Raw genomic sequence first — 21286 nt, 5'->3', positions numbered from 1 at the left:
GTTTGTTTAGGTACTACCTTAGTACATGTTTAATATGATTTAGGATATTTAATGTGTGTTGTATAAGACGTGTACTGCAGTACTGGGAGAGACAGGATATTTAATGTGTGTTGTATAGGACGTGTACTGCAGTAGTACTGGGAGAGACAGGATATTTAATGTGTGTTGTATAGGACGTGTACTGCAGTAGTACTGGGAGAGACAGGATATTTAATGTGTGTTGTATAGGACGTGTACTGCAGTAGTACTGGGAGAAACAGTGTGATTTAGGATATTTAATGTGTGTTGTATAGGACGTGTACTGCAGTAGTACTGGGAGAGACAGGATATTTAATGTGTGTTGTATAGGACGTGTACTGCAGTAGTACTGGGAGAGACAGGATATTTAATGTGTGTTGTATAGGACGTGTACTGCAGTAGTACTGGGAGAGACAGGATATTTAATGTGTGTTGTATAGGACGTGTACTGCAGTAGTACTGGGAGAAACAGTGTGAACTTATATTGAATAACGGTATCTGTACGTGGTGCCAAACTAACATTCTCTACCCCACTTCTTAGAACGAAACCAGCCCGTTTTGCTCAGTGTAAGTGCTAAATACATGATAAAATAATGTTAAAATGTTAAAATACATGTTAAAAACATGGTTTAATTGGTAAAGATACATATCACGCATGGTTAAGATGCGATGTTAGGATATAAATGTTAATATTGAGATAAACACGGTGTAGTTGCTTCGTAATTAAGTAAGTGTATACACAGTGTAGTGTGTGCTACAATACATGCTACACACACACAGAGACACTTAATGTTCGTAGATTTCATGCGGTATAAAAACAAGCATCTTATCACTTAATGTTGTTACTCACACACGCCAGCTTCATTTCTGGAGTTTACGAGGAATGTATGTGAAGTTTGTGAACAACACATAGCTGTACGGGATGATTGTAGTGGTATCTGGGGACAAAACGGCTAACAGATATGTCACGTGTCACAACAAACGTACATATTTTACATATTTTACGTCTAACTATTTAAAAGTGTTGACTTATTGAAATAGCGGAATTGACATTTTTTGGCATGTAACAGGTTTAAATATATTTTGGCAGTGGAACATTGCTGAGCTGTTAAATTACACTATATTCATAACAAAGTTGTTGACTCAAGTAGTTTGTAGAATTAGCTTGAAGCCTGTAGTAAACTCAACACACCTCTTGGAAAGTCAGTGAATTAGTTAATGCAGTGTCGCCATACACAGTGAAGAGCTAAGTTATACTTATTTTACAATAGAAACAAGTCGTTGCTGGAAAAGTCTTGTTGTAACACTATACGAATAGGAGGCTCTCTAATATTTCCTGTTTAGTTAATAATCTTTGTAAATGAGTATCATATTGTATTTGTGTTATTCATCTCACCCTAGAAAACTATATAGTCTCTAAGCTTATGCTACAGTGTGTAACGGAGATACGTTTCTTTAAGAATACAAATTATCAACTGATCTGGTTACATTTTTTATCCCTCTTTATCTCCAAAAATAGCATAAAGAAACCAGTGTTATAGGCTTATAATTATACAGATAACATGTCAAAACCAGTGGCCACTAAGATTGGGATGGCAAATTATAGCAAAGCAATCATTCCAGCTGAAAGTTATTTGTCAAACTATCTACCAGGTAGCAAATGTAGCTGTCTTGTAGCAAATGTAGCTGTCTTGTAGCAAATGAAGCTGTCTTGTAGCAAATGTAGCTGTCTTGTAGCAAATGTAGCTGTCTTGTAGCAAATGAAGCTGTCTTGTAGCAAATGTAGCTGTCTTGTAGCAAATGTAGCTGTCTTGTAGCAAATGTAGCTGTCTTGTAGCAAATGTAGCTGTCTTGTAGCAAATGTAGCTGTCTTGTAGCAAATGTAGCTGTCTTGTAGCAAATGTAGCTGTCTTGTAGCAAATGTAGCTGTCTTGTAGCAAATGTACCTGTCTTGTAGCAAATGTACCTGTCTTGTAGCAAATGTAGGTGTCTTGTAGCAAATGTAGCTGTCTTTTAGCAAATGTAGCTGTCTTTCTAGCAAATGTAGCTGTCTTGTAGCAAATGTAGCTGTCTTGTAGCAAATATAGCTGTCTTGTAGCAAATGTAGCTGTTTTGTAGCAAATGTAGCTGTCTTGTAGCAAATGTAGCTGTCTTGTAGCAAATGTAGCTGTTTTGTGGCAAATGTAGCTGTCTTGTAGCGAATGTAGCTGTCTTGTAGCAAATGTAGCTGTCTTGTAGCAAATGTATCTGTCTTGTAGCAAATGTAGCTGTCTTGTAGCAAATGTAGCTGTCTTGTAGCAAATGTAGCTGTCTTGTAGCAAATGTAGCTGTCTTGTAGCAAATGTAGCTGTCTTGTAGCAAATGTAGCTGTCTTGTAGCAAATCTAGCTGTCTAGTAGCAAATGTAGCTGTCTTGTAGCAAATGTAGCTGTCTTGTAGCAAATGTAGCTGTCTTGTAGCAAATGTAGCTGTCTTGTAGCAAATGTAGCTGTCTTGTAGCAAATGTAGCTGTCTTGTAGCAAATGTAGCTGTTTTGTAGCAAATGTAGCTGTCTTGTAGCAAATGTAGCTGTCTTGTAGCAAATGTAGCTGTCTGTAGCAAATGTAGCTGTCTTGTAGCAAATGTAGCTGTCTGTAGCAAATGTAGCTGTCTTGTAGCAAATGTAGCTGTCTTGTAGCAAATGTAGCTGTCTTGTAGCAAATGTAGCTGTCTTGTAGCAAATGTAGCTGTCTTGTAGCAAATGTAGCTGTCTTGTAGCAAATGTAGCTGTCTTGTAGCAAATGTAGCTGTCTTGTAGTTTTCTCTTTGTGTAACGGTCAGTATCTAACTCAGTGTGTAAAGTTCAAACAGAACCCATGTAAATACAGCCCTCCTTCTTTCTTGGTCTTCCTTCAGGTTTAGTAACTCTTCTTCTTGAGAAAAACTGCTCGGTACGAACACTTACTCAAGTGTCACACGGTAGCTTGACAATGAGAGTAGACACTAGACAGGGATATTGTCTAAGTAGGTAGTAGTAAATAATAAAAGGATACTGTCAGAGGATATTGTGCAGTGCTGATCCCAGGTGATATAAGAATTACTTGTTATCATGTGTTATTCTCAAGGGAATAACCACTTCCGCCCTGGATCGTGTCACGTGGTGTGACGCGGTCAGCTAAACCATACTAACTATTATGGGTTCTCTGGAACTGCTTATTTCTCATACTCGGCCGGTTTTGAAGCCCCACGTCGCCTTTGCTGAAATAAACAGCCATTTCATCCAAAATATCACAAACATCACCCCTTTTTAATAAAATATGTATTATGTAATGGAATATTAGAAGAGTGTACAAGTTTTATTATTTGATACATTTAATGTTTCCGTGTAAACATTACAGTGTATAACTAATAATAACTGAAAATTACCCGAAAGGTGAAAGCAGAAGAAAACAAGTAACCATACTAATGTTAAAACTATATGGTTTCTTTGGCGCTAATTTTTACTCAACGCTACTTTGCCTTTATGCCGCACTTATCAAATATACTCCACATTGAGAGGCAGTAAAACTACAATAATATAATTGTTCAGTTTATTAAAAACATCACACTTCTCGGAGGAATATTAGCTGGAAAATTCTGCAGAATGTACAATAATTCTGGATAACCCTGCATCTGTACATTAATATTGGGTAAAAATCGTAAAAAAAGATTACGTAATATGTGAACGGTCCCCTTGTGGTTGTGCCAGGTGCCTTCTAATATTACCTCCATTGTTAGTGAAGAATATGAATAGGTCAAACTGGTGACATTGACCTACCATGCACTATGTAATTGTTCACAAATACCCTTATCTGATAATATTGATATCGATATGTAAGCAGAGGAAATGTATCTTAATTTGATTCGTTTGAGGACAAGTGTAATCTTAATTTAACTCATTATCCCCACAATTATTTATCATATAATATCCCATTACACAGTTATTAATCATTGGTCGGTGACAAGATTGCATTATATTAGGACGCAATGAAACTACCGGACCACGATGTATGGGGACTTGCCACCCCATGGCAACATTAAAATATATCGACTCTGTTACATCGTTTCTGTTAATATAAAACTCCGTTACAAAATGAACTTGGATCTGGCAATACTACACCTTAGTTCGATAATATATGATATAGTAATGTATAACTAGACTTAAGTAAAAGTCTGAATGAATATACGCTTAACTTGGGTATATAAATACTTGTAAACTGAGACCCTCTATAAAAATAACCTGAAATGTGAAAGCTGAAGAAAGGCCGCATGTGATGTTTTTAGTTTAGGAACTATGTACAGGATAATCGAATTGAAAGGTTGCATAATATGCAGTAGGACCCAATACTTCGAGAAAAGTGAATTACAAAAATAAAATATCACGTACTGTATAAACCTTCTGTGGAATGTTAACTATTTGCACTCTTTACCGTCCTGTGATTAGGATGCTTCGTGTCACGTTTCAATGACTGGGTCGGTGAATGATTGTCGTAACAAAACATTAAAACGGCGGTGCCGCGGTGGCCACAAATCTTGATTTCTCGTGACTTAACGTTTGTGTACGAAGTTAAGGAGATTATGTGTCTGAATATTAATATTATTCTTCAAAGAAATTCTTTCGTGAATTTCCGCTGAATTTAACACTCACAAAACGCAAGGCTAAATGTGCAACAGTCTAGCGTAATTTTAAAGTCTCTCTTCTACCAACGATTTAAATTAGCGATGCTGGCCCCAACTTGAGAATGTTCATGGAAATAACCTGAATGAAGCGGCTAAGTAAAGGCTTCACCATAGGGTCATGGCTTCAGTGTGAGAGAAATTAGATTTAGCGCAGTTCTAACTAGTTTATGGGACACTAGGAGTTCAAAATAAGACAAAGTCGTGGCTCGCGAGCTCGCAATTTGTGGTCTACACTGCGCTTTCAATTAGATTAGCGCGGCGCTTGACGCGCGCGTTACGTTGATTATTATCATGCTTCAAATTCAAAATTGTGCAGGCAGGCAGCATGCTTAATAATTGCAGGAAATGGTTCTCTTTGAAACGGAATTGAACGCATGATGTGATTACCTGTACGTGAAACCTCATTTTTTTCTGTCTCTTTGGACACGGCACAAAAACAGTCAAACTGTCGAAGGGCCAAATTGCTCGACGATATCCACCTTTCGCAGTATCGCTATCTTTAGAGCACCAACATTCTGGGTTTGCTATAAATTCTGAGCACTTTCTTTTGTAAAGGTAGATGAGTTCAATCATGATGTCATCTTCATCATGAAGGAGGTTATCAAATAACTTAAAAATGTTAGGAATTTTATAACAAATGATTCGTAATCATTAGTCATGACCTTAGTAAAAGGCAACTGCGTGCTGAAATGTTGGTTGTACTATTTATTTACTGGTTCATAATAGTTAAGTTATTCGCTCTATTTGATTTTGTCACACGTATTGCTGAGAGCCGTGATGCTCCCCACCAATACTTACAGTGCAACTTACTACTTCGGTCTTTAGATTTATGCCTCATAATCATACATGTTTTCGGAGGCTGAATTGGAAACCTATGGGCAAGACAAATAAGGGGTCTTTCACATATTACGTAATCAGCCGAGGGGAAAGGGGGTTTCCAAATGATTACACTATTGTAATTTGTACACAATAGCTATGTGTAAAACTGATTACGGAGGGGGAGGGGGGGGGGGTTACAAATTGTCCAAAACCTGATTACGTAATATGTGAACGACCTCTAACGGAACCTGCTTTGTAGCTGTTCCTCAACATCATGAGATGAGGAATCTTGTATCTAATCGTAATTTATTTTCTTCTCACTTTTCGTTAAAAGAGGATCGAAAAGTTCAAGCGAAGTCCGTATTGTGCATTACAATGTTTATTGTTATACCTGGCTGTTCGGGTGCACCTTAGTCTAGAATCTGATAACAGGTCCCTTCATTAGATATAACCGTCCGAAGACAATGTCTACAATATTAAAACTGGTGCTAGGCTGAAGTCTTTTAATGTATCGATCAGTATCGTAATAACATTGCCGCCAGGCGCTATTCGTATGCATAACGATAAATCTAGATCATTGTCACGAGACATTGGATTATCTCCTTGAATCACTGAAATTGACTGTCACGCTGTTCCTATAACGTTTAAATAAACACCTGTGTAAGGGTTATAATACGGGGTGCTATCATTTGCGGTTGTAATCAGTTAGTGGTGACAGCAATCTCTTCTAGCTTTGAGTTATAGCTAATTATCTTCCACCTTCTAGTGTATTTTTAATGTATTGGCGTTGTTCTAAGCGTTGTGAATTTTCATGATGCAAATGTGGGTTCGCGACTTTCCCTCCATCAACACATGTCCCTCAACATGTGTCCCAGCAATTGACAGCTAATATTTTCCGTTACTCTAACCATTTATCTACCCACAACCAGTCTCTAATTTAATCCGGCAACAACTGGTGAAATGTTGAGGGAGGGAAAGTTCGTTCCCTAAAATATTACTGAATTTCTGGAACTCTAATCAAAATGCTTGCTTTTCTGACAATTTATTTTTGCAGCCTCAGAATGAAAATGCTGTCGTAACTCCCACACAAGTTAAAAGACCTGAAATCAGAAAAGCCTCCATCAATGCGATCAACATGTTCAATAGAACGTAAGTAGTCTACCTCTATTCAAATTTCAAACACAAGGATATATTGTAATCAGCAATTTTTCTTTATTTTCTACTTGACTTTTTCACTTACGCTTTTAAAAATAAACTGTACTACATTCATGTTTGTTGACGACCTAAAATCCTCATTAACTAACGTTTTGTTTTTCTACTTTACTGTTCCACTTTTTACATTGTACTGGATTTTATTTACATTTTGTGATGACCCCAAAACCCCAAATAACAACTTCTAATTCATCCACTTTACTTGACGTTGTCAAAAGTAAAAGAAACAAGTTATATAACACGGTGATGACCTCAAAACTCTACCCACTACAAATAGCGTTTCTAGTGTTGTGCGTCACATTTCGGTTTTGTTGACAGCTCTGTGTGGTCTGAACGAAACAAAATTACAACATTTAACGTCAACTCCTGCGTGCACTTTAATTAGCTTCCCTGCCACGAATTTAGCGTGGGTGTGACTTTAGTGTCGCCTAAATCACGCCCAATATGACACTCCATTCAACCAACCGTAGCGAAATTTTGCAGAAATTAAAAAAGGCAATGTTTACCAATTATTCATCGTAATGGCTTTTAGATGGATTATACTGATATTAAAATGCCAATTTGCTCACCATTCCTTTTCTAGAGTCGGTTGTTAAATTAATATCCTCCTCCCCCATTTCTACAAACAATTAAAACGTATATCTTACCACTGACTGAATATTGACAAAACATTCAAATTCCAGAGCTCAGCAGAAGAAGCCGCCGGTAGCTGTTAATTTCCCGGATCAAGTCGCTGAAGAAGAAGAAGAAGATGGGAACAGTGTTTTTGTCGACAAGGTGAGTTATTTATTTTGGGATCATTAATGTTAAACAGGGAAACCAAGGTAGGTCATGGTGGGCGGGGGTTGACACCCTAAAAACTGTCATTTGAAAATGTTGGCTTGAACATCACTATAAGTGATTTATAATATGCCACTTGAGTTCGAATTTTAATTGATGTAGAACGCACAGATTAAATTTGCGAATATGGAAGCTAGAGAATTTTAAAAATCTTGTGCAATGAATTCTTTTATGCATACCTTAAACACTGCATACCATAAACGGAGTTTCAAAGTTGACAGTTGGAAAGTTGACAGTTGTAATTTTACATGTATGCGTAATGACGTAATTCAGAACGAATGTCAATTATAATTTTTGCAAAATAACGAGAAACAATTATCTTGGCCCCCTAATGCCTTATTAAAATTATCAACAAAATTTAATCTGAGATTATCGTTCAAATAGCCCTCACACTAAAGTTCAGTGATATTTCAGGCACCACCCCACAATTATACAATTATACATAGAACAGCGCACAATGCCAATAACAGCGCACAAACAGCGCACAAACAGCGCACAAACAGAGCACAAACAGCGCACAATGCCAATAACAGCATGGATATTATAATTGTGAACTGAACCATTATACGTTTCCTTTGTTAAACTCACAAAGTTCATTTACCTGTAGTTTTACTCGTTAGTTTCCGTTGTAGCCACGGTTAGAACTCAGACATATTATGATATCATTTCCACGGTGCAGTTGGCACAGAAAACTTGTCAAACAGACAACATTACCAAATTGTTGATAACCACATTTTGACACCGCATCATCTCAAACCATGATACAATCTGACTCTGAATCATTACAACTAAACTTCCCCCCTCCTGCCGTACTCAGGTCTGTTCTCGAGCTTTCTGGGCTTCTCGTCTCTTCTCGGGCTGGGTCCACACTCGTTAGGTTTAACTCACAAAACCTATTGTCTACATCAGTATGCACAGTGAGATCCTCCCTCTCCGGAGTACTGCTAAGTGTTGAGTTTTTATCATATAGTTTAACGCGATATTTTAGGTTTGCCGCGCTGTATTTGGTTTGTCTCATGATGGCCGTTTTGGGAAAACAACATTCTTGAAATCTTAACAATGTAATGTTTTATCTTTGAGTAAAATTAGAACTAGTATGTCATGACGGGAGCAGGGGGGGAGGTTGTGCCTGCAAGTCAGGACCGAGTACTGGGAATCTGTACAATGACAAAATGCTGGTTTGTTCGACATTTTATTCAGCTCTCTTCGTATTCATATTGTTTGTGTCCCTCCCTTCCGCTCCCCTGATCGGGTGCACCAGACGCTGATTCTGCCGCTCTCCGAGATAAGTCAGGCTTCCTGAAATACCAACCCGGCAATTTAAAACGAGGACGTTTCCCGCTAGCGCCCTTCAATGGTCCATTCAATACATACTGTGTAACTGTGTAACTGATTGCAGTGACAGTGTTCCATCTTAGACCACTGTAATTTTATGCTGTGTTAGAACTTAGTCTTGCTATATTTACGTATTTACCGAGTTGTAACATTGTACGTTTACTGTTATAGGCTTAACTCGTGGTTTTATCCAGCGTATTTCACGCAGCTTATCAAACGTTTGTCACACGTGCGTCACTGAAATAACGTCCGAATATCTCAACCACGTGACCACTTGGTATGCTTAATGGACCGCAAACTTCCGCATTTTTAAAACTGACTTCCAAATAAGGTAATCAGGTGTTTGGTCTTCAAACTCTACCTCTCATTCCGGCATGCTCTGCCACGTATTATCAGGTGTAATTGTAGGTCACTAGAAAACATTCAAGTGTGAAACTTTTCCCGCGACAAATTGTATGCATTGCCAGTTCACGCCCTGCAGCTGCATATTCAGTGGAGATGTCAGAGCTGTAAATTATTCAGGGATATTCAAAAAGATGTGCTATCGTGTCCCGTTGAAATGGAGATAGATAGTTTAGTTCCGCTTTTAAAATGTGCAACAAAGTTCAGTTTCACTTTTTGGAGTGCCCTTCCGCACTGCAGTTGGCTTCTTATCGTGATTTTGCGTTAATAAAGCCCTGAAATTCCATGATTGAATATTTATATTGTCTATAATAATTTCCGTATGAACTACGAGGTTTTTTGACTGAAGAATTTCCTTTTCCGGAAGGCGGAGGCTCCATCGGCGAGTTAGCAATCGCTTCTGTGGAAAAAAGGGGGTAGGGGGATACAACAGAGTAAACTTTGTTACTTTCTTTCATTAAATCCTGATTTCCTCGATCGATCAGTCCCACGAGAAACTCTATACTAATGCCACTTTTCTTTATATATTATACTCTTTACTAATGAGCTTCATATAAACTTCAGTGTACAGATATTTGGAAGGTGTGTCTTTACTTGCTTATATCGTTAACAAATGCCAGCACACTTAATGCACACTTCTGTGTCCCCTGTGCAGCTTTCTTACCTTCTACTCCTGCATCCTGCGGACAGTATTGGCTGCTTAACAATTAGAAGAAGAACGCTCCTCGCATTGAATTCGTGAGAATTTAAAATAGTCCGCTCCATCCTATAGTCCATCCTCGGAACTCTATTTTGTGCGTCATTGTGTAGTCCTTGTGAACACTTGAGATATGAATAGGTACAGGGTACTTAAGATTAGATTTGATGAATGTTACTTTTAGTGCCATAATTGAAGAAGGATACAGGGTAGGAATAAGTTTAGATAATTAAAGACCACACAAGTGTTTGCCAAAGCATACAGTCGACTTCCTTGACCAAGCCTATTTTTGGGCTTAGTAGTAAGCGGTTCATCTCAGTTTACTTGACGTTTCTTAATAATAAGCCTTTCTGGTAACGAAGCTGTAGTAAACTCACTAACTCTGCTAAAGAAAAATTACTGGTCATTTTAAATATTTGAACCTTTTCTTTGTGGTGGAATTTTGAAAATTTGCTTTTAAAAATATACTTTTAACATTTAACGAAATTCGATTGATTCGTGAGCCGCTCTTTAAAACTACATCTCACTTTCGTGACATCTAAATTTACTTTGCTCGACACTTTATTCTTTGTACAACTTTTACATTTTTGTTTAGGTTTATATATTTACTTGTGTCATGTAGCGTTTAGGGTTTGAAGTTTACTACTCTTAAATGTTATTGATCGATAAGGTCTGAAATAGTAATCCTGGTGCCTGGTTGCTTGCGGAGTGACCTATCTAAAAAACAAATCAGAAAAATAGAACTCCCATACATAATATGTAACAAAGTTAAGACAGTTGTTGCTATGAAGTACACAACTTACTGTTTCAGTTTATTTCAGTCTCTGATTTAGCAACTTTCAGACCTCCGCAAGCAATTCAGACATCCGCTAACCTGCACATGTCCGCACTTATTTAACAAATATATATATAGATTGCTCCTTCATAAAAACACCCTATATATCCACCGCATTCTTTGGTACACTTCCAGTACCTCTCATTCTCTGCATTTTTACGTCTAGCCGGAGTCAAAAATATTTCCAGCCTGTTTTCTTACGCTTTACCTCCCCTTAATATATTATCTACATTTCCTACATCTACCCTCTACATTCCCTTAATCTACCCTCTACTGTCTACATTTCCTATATCTACCCTCTACATTCCCTTAATCTACCCTCTACTGTCTACATTTCCTACATCTACCCTCTACATTCCCTTAATCTACCCTCTACTGTCTACATTTCCTACATCTACCCTCTACATCCCCTAGATCCACACTAATCTAAATGTTGTGAAATAGCAATCTACCTGCACGATTAAACCACCTCTAACAAACCTCTAATAAACCACCTCTAATAATCCACCTCTAATTCCTTGCTTTAACTAAACACTCCGCAGCAAACCACATCCCTCCCAGCTCCTCAGATCTTGACTTGGATTGACTCATAAAATAAAGTTAAAGAGCCTTTGCGTTAGTGCGTTTGTTAATATGCTCATTTACTTTGACTGGGATTATTTAACAAGTATGGTAATATTGACGCCTCTCTGAGTTGTAGTTAATCTGGCCCCACCCACGAAGTAACCCTCCGTCAGCGGGGAGTGGGTGAGGTCAACTAGTGGGGAGTGGGTGAGGTGAACTGCGTAAGGGTGTAACGTACTGCCCTCTTTAGCTGTGTTCTCAACCACTCCGAGACTAATTATTTTCAGAGAATTTTATTTAAATTTGTCTCGATTAATGCTAATTCTCGCCATTGACAAACTGATACGCCCACATAGTTGTGACATTTATTAGTTCATGGTTGCTTATAGTTATATAAATTATTCAACAGCTTTCTCAGAACTCCTTAGATCCTAGTTCTTCAAATTATCAATCAGCTTTTTAAGACCTTCTTAAATCCTATTTCTTTGAATTAAATCCTCCAAATCTTTGTCCGTGGTTACTGAAAATAACACCTCCTCTTGCTATTTCACACCAGTATGTACTCTGTATTGACACGTATTCAAGCCTATAACTTCCCTTGGATTTTGCCCGCTGCTCTGAACATACCGTGATCTCAGTCGGAATAGAGCTGTCAACTGAGGGTGATGTATTCCAGAAGTTTCCCGACTTGTACAAATCAGACCATTGTACTTGAGAGTTATGTCCCTTACAATCCCAACTTCCACCCAACTTCCAGACTTCATAATAATATCTCGTGACGTCATTATAACATGGAGGGTGTTGTTACAATGCACTACAATGCACTACAATGCACTATTTTGGTATTGTTACAAAGCTCTCTATTTTAGTACTCACACCATGTTACAATAGCCATGTTTGTCGACCTTTTGTCATGTAACCAAGTTGTCATGGTAACTTTGTGATCACGTGGTAACGGTGTGATCGCAAGCTGTGCTGCAGACAGCTAGACACAACACATAAAAGTCTTCCTTTTAATTTGCTGTTTTCGTGATTCGTTGCCAAGATTGTAAAACTTTTAATATTAGGTGGTTAAAATATTTGGTATCATTGTATTTGTGTAGATGTAGTTATTGTAGCCATACTGATCTCAGAGCGCACAACTCTTGTCTCTTGGAAAACTTGGATTGCTGAGATATTGATATTTTTTAAAATCCGTGTAATTATGTTGAAGTTTGGGTTCAATGTCAGACTGTTTTCAATAGCTCATTGTACGTTTATTTGAAACGATAGAAGCTTGGAAATTGCTGGAATTTTTGAACAAATATCCATCCATATACATGATATAGTGGCCGGGTGGTATAGTGGTTAATACATTCGCTTCCCACGCTCTTCCAGCCTATCTCGTGACGTCACTATAACATGAAGTGTGTTGTTACAATGCACTATATCAATATGCACTATAATGTACTACAATGCACTATAATGCACTATTCGCTTCCCACGCAGACGATTATTTGTTATTATATCCACCAGCGTGCGCTTTTTCGCATAGCGGGCTATCACCAGCCCGCTGTCAAAGGGCCCGATATCTCTACAGCCCGCTCATGATATAGCCCGCTAACAAGTGACATTTAATTTGACCAGTAGCAATATAGCCCGGAGTTCTCTAAAATATTTTCAGTTTCTGTATCGTCTCCATGTGAAATTCCTTATTACACTGACTATATACATTTTATTTTGGTGTCCGGTAGGGCTGTTCATGCAGCTCGTGAGCAGATGACATGATACTTTGATTTATATCAAAGTTATTATAACACACTACATAATACACATCAGCACTATAATCCCCCTATATTATTGATATTCATCGTCACTGACATTACATTCATTATTCCCACGGCCCAGGAATGCAGTGCATCTCCAGCCCCTATATACGACACAGCCCTTTATGATTGACTTACATTGAACACGTGACGTGTTACCATGGTTACAACAATTAGTGGCGACCTTTTCTAGAGATGACTTTTATACAAGCTCCATTGTTTATTTATAAAATTATATATTAACTGTAATACGCCCGCTGGTGGATATAATCCACATCACCTCGACCCGCGGGCGGAAAAATCGTATAGCACTCGGGCCCGATGGGCCCTCCGTGCTATACGAAAATATGTCCTCCTCGGGCTAGCGCCCTCGGGGACATATGAAATATTGCACGCGCGTGCGCGTGCAATATTTTGTTCCGCCCGCGAGTCTCCGGTGATATGTATATATATCCACTCTAAACAATAGCATAAAATGCACATTGTTTACAAATAACCGTTTATTAGGTGAACACCGTGATATATGGCAATCCAGAAACACGCCTACTCGCTCGAATTTCAAAACATAACTCAAGCCAGAATGGGCGCCAATCAATCGAACTAAAATTGAGCGTTAGAAAGCCAGACTTCATGTCTGGCGCGCAGCAGTAAAGATAAATATCGTTTTAGCACGCTGAAAAATATATACCTCTCTGCGCGCACTTTGCATTGGTGCCTGCCGACAAGTCTGTACGCGTTTTTTGGTTTTGACCGATTTCACAACTTTTCTATCTTAACGAAATAAGTACCAATTAGTCTGTCAGTTTGGTATATTGTTTTTATTTTGTGTGCTAATATGATGTGCCTAGTTGATCTGCTCCGGGCTTTATAGTTGTATTCCTGTACCATGCCTCCAGCAGGCAGCACGCTAAATCTGATAATTTGGAAATATCTCAAGTTTGATGGATAATGGAGTCATGAACCGTAGCTCTAATCTTGATCTGTACAATAAACATAATGTAAAAGCGATTGCATGCTAATCGAAAGAGGAGTTATTTCGTTAGTGACAGTAACGGGTAACCAATGTTCTCATTAGGATGGATATCTTTATACGAATTATCTTTACCGCCTTGTAACATTAAGAACATCAACACGCTGCTCGATCTTTAAAATTACCCTAATCAAGGCCGACTAGAGTATGTTGGGCCCGATGGGGACAAATTTGCAGCGCCCCCTGCTCCCCCGGGAAGGTAACATAACCACCCAGTGTAACGAGCATTAACCAGCACTGTTAACAACCTTTACCAATTTTACCTGCACTTTACCTCCGCACAAAGATTTTACTCTCATTACTTGGTCACGTGTTCCTCCTTAAAGTTCACGACCTCATGTGATCCTTTATTCTTCTTTATTTTCTCTACCAAAATTAAGATTTCTTTGACACAGTTTCCCACCTCCATTATCGTTGTGTCCGACTAGGTGCTACGTGTTAGTGTGCGAGGCGTGGCCTAGGTCTTGAGAAACGCTGCAGCTCACATTACATATAATATTTATATATTATTTATATATACTCGACATCTTCCCATTCTCGGTTCACCATGAGCTAACATATTCTGAGTACTGATCAGTAAGATACTGAGGGAACTCTACCCTCTACCACACGCCGGTGTGTGAACAGTTCCCGCGCCGTCCTCCCCGCGTGTGATGAACGCTCCCAGAGCAGCACTTTGTGACACTTGGTCCGGTCTTCTGGCTCAAATGAAAAGTGACAGAACACGGAGTTAGCCCAGCGTGCCCGAGCCGATACCAGGCAGCTGCTATTGGGTTGATAATGAGCGCATGACACGCTTTACTTAACTACAAACTTAATATACGAATAAGTTGAAGCTAATTATGCGCATAAAGGTGATAGAAATGCGTTGAGTGCCTTTCTCGTACGATTACTATTCAAGTACGGCTGCTGCTTTTTTCCCTTTGACAAACGCGTCTCACTTTTACTCTTTTCGTTAGATTCCCAGCTCATGTAGTGTGGAATGTCGACAGCAGGCGCAGCAACTTCACTACGACACCTCATATTCTTCAGATACTGGTTTAGAAACTTCACGTACGCTGAGAAAAACACCAAGACGAGATTTTAAAGAGTTAGTTCGTTGAAAGAGAATTTAGGAAACGATTCAAATAGGGTAAGCAGCCAGTTCAGTGCTTCTTTCAAAACGACCTTGCAGCGAAATAGACACTGGTCGTGTTTTTCAGGACAACATCTCGCTCAAAAGTTGTCATACTGTCCCATAACAGACGGTATTTGGGAGTGGTTACGTTACAGCCAAGTCAGAAGACTTCAGAAACTAATTCCTCCGACTATTCCTCGTCTGTTTACAGAATCTGACCTTTTCAAGCCCTAGACTTGGTGACTTGTCCTCAGTGAAAAGTTGTGTCAGGGATACTTTGTTACCGTAAAATCGTTTCCAGTTGTTTTCAAACCTGATTTTCGGCTGATAATCACGTCACATACATCTGATCACGTGACAAAGTTACCTGATCACGTGACAAAGTTACCTGACACGTGATCCGTCACCATGACGACGAGACGAGCCTCTTCGTACTCTCGGTCGTGGAGCTGTGACTCGGAGAACACGGACGGTATCTCGCCCAGGGAGTGGAATACCTTGCGGAGGAAGAGCAGGCAGAGGGAGATAATATCAGCTGTTATTTGGCACGTGCAAGCTGATGATGATGACAGGGTAACTTAAACAAACAAACTAAACCCCGATTTACCGCGAACCCCTATTTACCGCGGATGTTTCCTTTCCTCTAAACTCTGTGGTAAATCGGGGTTTTACTGTATGAAGCTATTTGGGATGTAGTGAAATTTCAAACTTCCGACCAGTTAATCCTAGACCAGATCAGAAAAATTCAAGAATTTGGCCTTTTTTTCAACTTTAAACTGTCCCGGGGATTGAGTAGTCGCTCGTTTATAAAATTACATTTTCAATTTACTTTATCCTGTAAATGACTTTTTGGTAAACGTGGGAAACATGTATCCTGATGGGGGAATTGTAACTACTGATTTGGTCAATGGTCATGGGTGACCTATTGCGAAGCCTTTTCGGTTGAAAATGTGTTTATTGGGTTTGATTCAAGTTAGGTTACACAGATTGGCACAACATTTCTTTGTAGTGGAAATAACACCGACGTGGTAGTTGTCAACTATTTTGAAACTGTTCAAACGCTCCTTACTGATAAGATCCTGGTGCTCCTTACTGATCCTGGTGCTCCTTACTGATCCTGGTGCTCCTTACTGATAAGATCCTGGTGCAACCGCGAGGAACCAGTGCAGTGCCGACAAAATAAGGACCCTTAGTTCATGCATTGTAGTAAGTCTTATCACCACAATATGTCACAGATATCCATGATTATATCCCCCGATAACCTTGATGACAACATGCTCTGCACATTTTTGTGGCGCCAGTCACCTCTATTTGGTACTCAACCCAAACATTGGCTCTAGTAATCCTGTCATTGTGTGTGTATAGTTACACTGACAACCCCTCTCTGTTATCTGTACTGTGTATAGGTGTTCCTGCACTAGTCCTGCCGTTCTTCACTCAGTCACATATTTGCATATCTCTCACACATCGTGTAGTTTGAGTGGTTCCTTGCTCTCTCTGTGTGTATGCTAGATTTCTGGGCGTCATCCAATTGTTGTCATACTGTTTGACTGTGCTGTGATCGTAGTGTGATTCCTCTGAGACAACTCTGTGACTCCTCTGTGACTCCTCTGTGACTCCTCTGTGACTCCTCTGTGACTCCTCTGTGACCATAGTGCATATCTCGACTCTTAACCATGACCTCTCCCTCGACCTCGCCCTCGACCTCGCCATCTACCTCGACCGCGAACTTTATCAGGACTTTGTCCCTGTTCCAGCCTGAGGTACTGTATGTTTTTGGTGTGGGATATTCGGGTAGATGCCTGCTTTATTTCCAAGCCTCTGCCAGGGCCTTTTACCCTCTACCTCAGTCATCTTATACCCCTTTTCGAGATACATGCATTGTAAGACCGGGGCTGTTGTTAGCAAAAAATGGGAAAATATAACTTTTCTTGAATTTTCCTCATTCCTGGCTACGCCCTTGTAAGAGAATCCAACTTGTTAAGTGTTAACCCAGTTATTTGTGGTTCTTGATCGCAAATATGTTGGCCAGCTTTGTTCCTTAGACTGTTTTTTATTAGTTATCACAGTTAGTTAGTGTTAAAGTTAGCTAGTTAGTGTTAAAGTTAGCTAGTTTGTGTTAAAAGCATAATATGACGCACGACTAACGGATTGCCTAGCTAATCTGAGTTTGACTTTAGCTGCTCACTGCACACCCAATCAAAAACAGTCAACTAGTGAACTTTATATTTTTCTGTAATCACGACTTATCAATGTGGTTTAAAAATTAGATGACCACTGAGCGTGAGCTTTCAATTTTTATGTCACTGTACTTCTCACAGAGAAGTTTACAGTTTGGGGTAGTCCATCTCAAAATATTGTAATTTTTGAGGTTGAGAAATGTTCAAAACTTTCCACATTTCCGACATCCATCTTTAAAATTCAGGTTATGGTGTGTCATAAGAGATTGTCAACAAATTCCTTCGAAATTCTTAACATGGGCTTGTCAGAAATTTAGAAAAATTCAATAAATTTTCCCACTTGTTTGACATTCATCCACCCACGTCGAAAATATCAAGAATGTCAGGACTATTTTTGTCACTCTTGACATTTTGGAAATCTACTGTGCAAATATCGGTCTTCGATATATGTATGTACCGTACCTGAAATTTTAACAAATTATCGACAGTAACAAGATTGTTATCATACATCCCAACCTCTATCTAGAAACTCGTATACGGTCTGAAAAACCAGTTATCAACAATTCATCAAAAATACTGAGTGGCATGTTTTTTGTTATGAAACTGAGATATACATCAACAATTTTATAAATTTTTGAAGAAACCTTAAATTTTGGTTTTATCGGATTCAATGGAAATATATAACTTTTAGACACTTTCCTTCTAGTTCTTAACTATCTGGTAAAACTAAAACAAGCCACCAATAACACTAAGTTCTAAAACTTGCCTATAAATCTGAATCAGACTGTAATTGTTGAATAATAAAGCAGTGATAATATTATAAAGGAGTAACATTCCTCCAATTTCAGGCGGACACACTCGACTCTAACACCCATGAAGACCTCCGAGAAGAAAGTAAGTCCATAACTTCCACTTACTTTTCATTACAATTGTATAGCAGTCTCTCTTAAAGCATTCTGATTCATGTTCTGATGATTACAATAATCTTTACTATTAGAGGGAGGCAGGCTTGTAGCACTCATTGGATGCTGATATATGCTGATAACCAGTAATTGTACCTGGTAAAATTTCACTCTTTATCGGATATATATGTGATATGAGACTGCATGTCATCGTATTAGACCTTCTTGAGTGTTTGTCAATTATTGCATGGGAAATGAGTGTTGTTTCGTTGTTGTTTTCTCGCACCTTGTATATTTCAGGATTTGAATATGCAAAACTCATGGAGTTGAGCTGTAATTTTAAAGATTGTATTTTGTTGGTCCCAATCTGCACCAAGAAAAAGGTTTAAAGTTTGTTCTCCAATCTTACTGTAGCCCAGTTTATTTCTAAAATTGCAGAATTAGGACCATGTATCTGACAAAACTTGGTCGTCTATGTCTCCCAATGGTGACTGAATATATAGCAACTAAACTATCAGTTTGTACGTGTCTTTAACAGTGTCACTATTGACCATGCACAGCCAAAATAACCTAAGTTTAACCCTGGAAACTATACGCTGTAGTTTCATTCCCAACATAGTTTGTCTCTACAAAATATGTTCCAATATTCTCATGATTCACCCTAGAACCAGTGTAACACTGCTATCGAGTGAAGCCCCTCCTAAATTTACTAATCTATATTACTGGCTTCCCACTTATGTGTTTCTTTGACTGTGCTCAATCGCCGCTTCTCCCATCTGTTAATTTATCCTTGTCGAGCGTATCTTGCATATTATCTTGAATTAGCTTGCAACTTAAAACTGTATTTTACTCTGATCCTTAGCCATAAATTTGAGAAAAAATCGCGGGAAAGTTGACTCTTCACCAAAGTTTTGTACTGCCCAGTAAAGAAACGTTCGATTGAACAAAGTCGCATCTTTTAACAGCAAGATTTACCAATAAAGGTCGAAAAGTGAACTGTTAAATAAGTTGCCTAATGACAGGCCTCAACTTTAACAACTGCAAGGTGTCTTGTGTTGAAGCGTTGGGCGCGGGTCGTCATGTCAACCGTTACTACGGTAACGACACGCACCGTTACTATGGTAACGACGTAAAACTAGCATACGTCTCCTTTTGTCACGCTTGAGACAACTGTGTCAGAGCGAAATATTTTATTGTTGTAACTTTTGTCCTTTGTTCGTTGTTTTGGAATTTATCTCTTTTTGTTTGTCGGGGTGTCTTTGTTTTTCGTCGTGCATGGAATGAACTCTAAAGACACCATGACGTCACGGTACCAGTTTGACGCTCACGTGATGACGTCATGTGATGTTGATGACGTCACGTGTGGTTACCCCGGTAACAACGGTACAGGCTTGAGAAGGAAGACACTGCCCCGGTGTAACACAACCAAGATGCTGGATATCCGGAACAAGTATAAGATACTCCGGAGTGGGGTGGGTGCGAGGTCGTGCAGTGTTACAGACGACCACTGCGAGGATCAGGACGAGGACCTGGGACGGACGAGGTGCATGTCGCTCCCCCTGGATAGCAGCGGAGACGGAGACACGCTGCAAGTGAATCACCCTGGATACGCTCATGTCAGACGCAACTCCTTTGATCCGTACAGTACGTTTTATGGTGTATGAATAGTATGAATAGTTGTGTGTCGTATGGTATGATGGGTGTGTTTCAGGGCCTCCCGTTAGGGGATGTCAACACAAATGTTTTCGTAAATATATTGCGTAAAAACGAATGTTTTTTGGGTAAAACAATTCCATGTGTTGTTTTGTTTGTTTTGTTCCGCGAAAGCGAGTTGCAGATGGTTTATTTATCTTAAATATATGTACATAATAAATGTTTTGGGTTCAATTAAAACAAGTATTGTTGTAAATGAGCATGTAAAAGTCTGTGGAAAACTTAGCGTACATATTGGGCCAGTAACTTGCGGAGCGCGCAGCATGCAGCGGTTTAAAGGAACGCACCACAATAGGCTGGCCCGATGTGCTGTCCTGAGTTTTGCACGATATGTGTTTGCATGTTAACTGTTAAGAGCTCAACTTACAGTTCACTAGTACACACCCTCCCTTCCCGTCTCCCACACCTCATCAAGCACTCTCAGATCCCTAATTAGTGGGATATATTCCTAATTATGGGATAATAATATGTAGTATGTAATGTTGTCTAGTTATGGGATAATATGTGTGTAATTAGTAATATTGTCTATTTTGCATTTGATCACGTGACACAGTACACACACGTCTCAGTTGCCACATTGGGGGAGTGTATAGTAGTCCAGTAGTTTCGTGTCAAGTTACAGCGAGAAAAGGGCTACCTATAATGTAGTCAGTTTCTATTGTAATGTTACATTGCCGGCATTCTTCTCCAGTTTCTCTGTGTGTTGTTTCCGAGTCTAAAATGACAGCTTGTTTGGTTGTTCCTTTCTTGCTGTTAACTGTTCCTACTTGTACTGCGCAAAAAATTAATTTTAAACCTGGCCCATTCTAACATTCTTGGAACCAAATATATTTTTGTGAGGTTACAGCATCATTTAAGGATTGATAATTATAAAATTATATTATGTGCCATAAACACATAAATAATAGTGATAACGAGTATAATAAAAAAATCCGTTGTTGTCTATAAAAGTCTTCATTTGATATTGTTATGGATCTCTGGCTAATACATAAATCTTCTTTGATTTTATAGACTTTTATTTGATTTATTAATTTGCGTCACAGTCGGCTATTAGTCTTAAATATTGTCGCCTATTTCATTAAACACTTCCATATTTAGTCAGGTTATCGTACCACGTAAC

At 38.9% G+C, this 21286-nt stretch overlaps 1 protein-coding gene across 6 annotated transcripts in view; it reads left to right on the top strand.

Annotated features, from left to right (window-relative positions):
• Nucleotides 1-21286, top strand: part of LOC134818959 (ankyrin repeat domain-containing protein SOWAHA-like) — a 51246-nt gene that overhangs the window by 10618 nt on the left and 19342 nt on the right. For 3 of the 6 annotated variants that reach the window (XM_063828697.1, XM_063828696.1, XM_063828698.1), the window contains exons 4-7: nucleotides 6589-6683; nucleotides 7430-7523; nucleotides 18400-18445; nucleotides 19843-20097. In XM_063828697.1, coding sequence (XP_063684767.1) covers nucleotides 6589-6683; nucleotides 7430-7523; nucleotides 18400-18445; nucleotides 19843-20097 — 490 coding nt within the window. The remainder of the gene's footprint in view (nucleotides 1-6588; nucleotides 6684-7429; nucleotides 7524-18399; nucleotides 18446-19842; nucleotides 20098-21286) is intronic. The other 3 variants (XM_063828700.1, XM_063828701.1, XM_063828699.1) reach the window with 1 other exon arrangement.

This window comes from Bolinopsis microptera, chromosome 7, assembly GCF_026151205.1.
Source record: "Bolinopsis microptera isolate Bmic1 chromosome 7, MBARI_Bmic_1.0, whole genome shotgun sequence".
Lineage (NCBI taxonomy): Eukaryota > Metazoa > Ctenophora > Tentaculata > Lobata > Bolinopsidae > Bolinopsis > Bolinopsis microptera.
The sequence above is the reverse complement of the archived record's forward strand: the minus strand, read 5'-3'. Positions and strand labels throughout refer to the sequence as shown.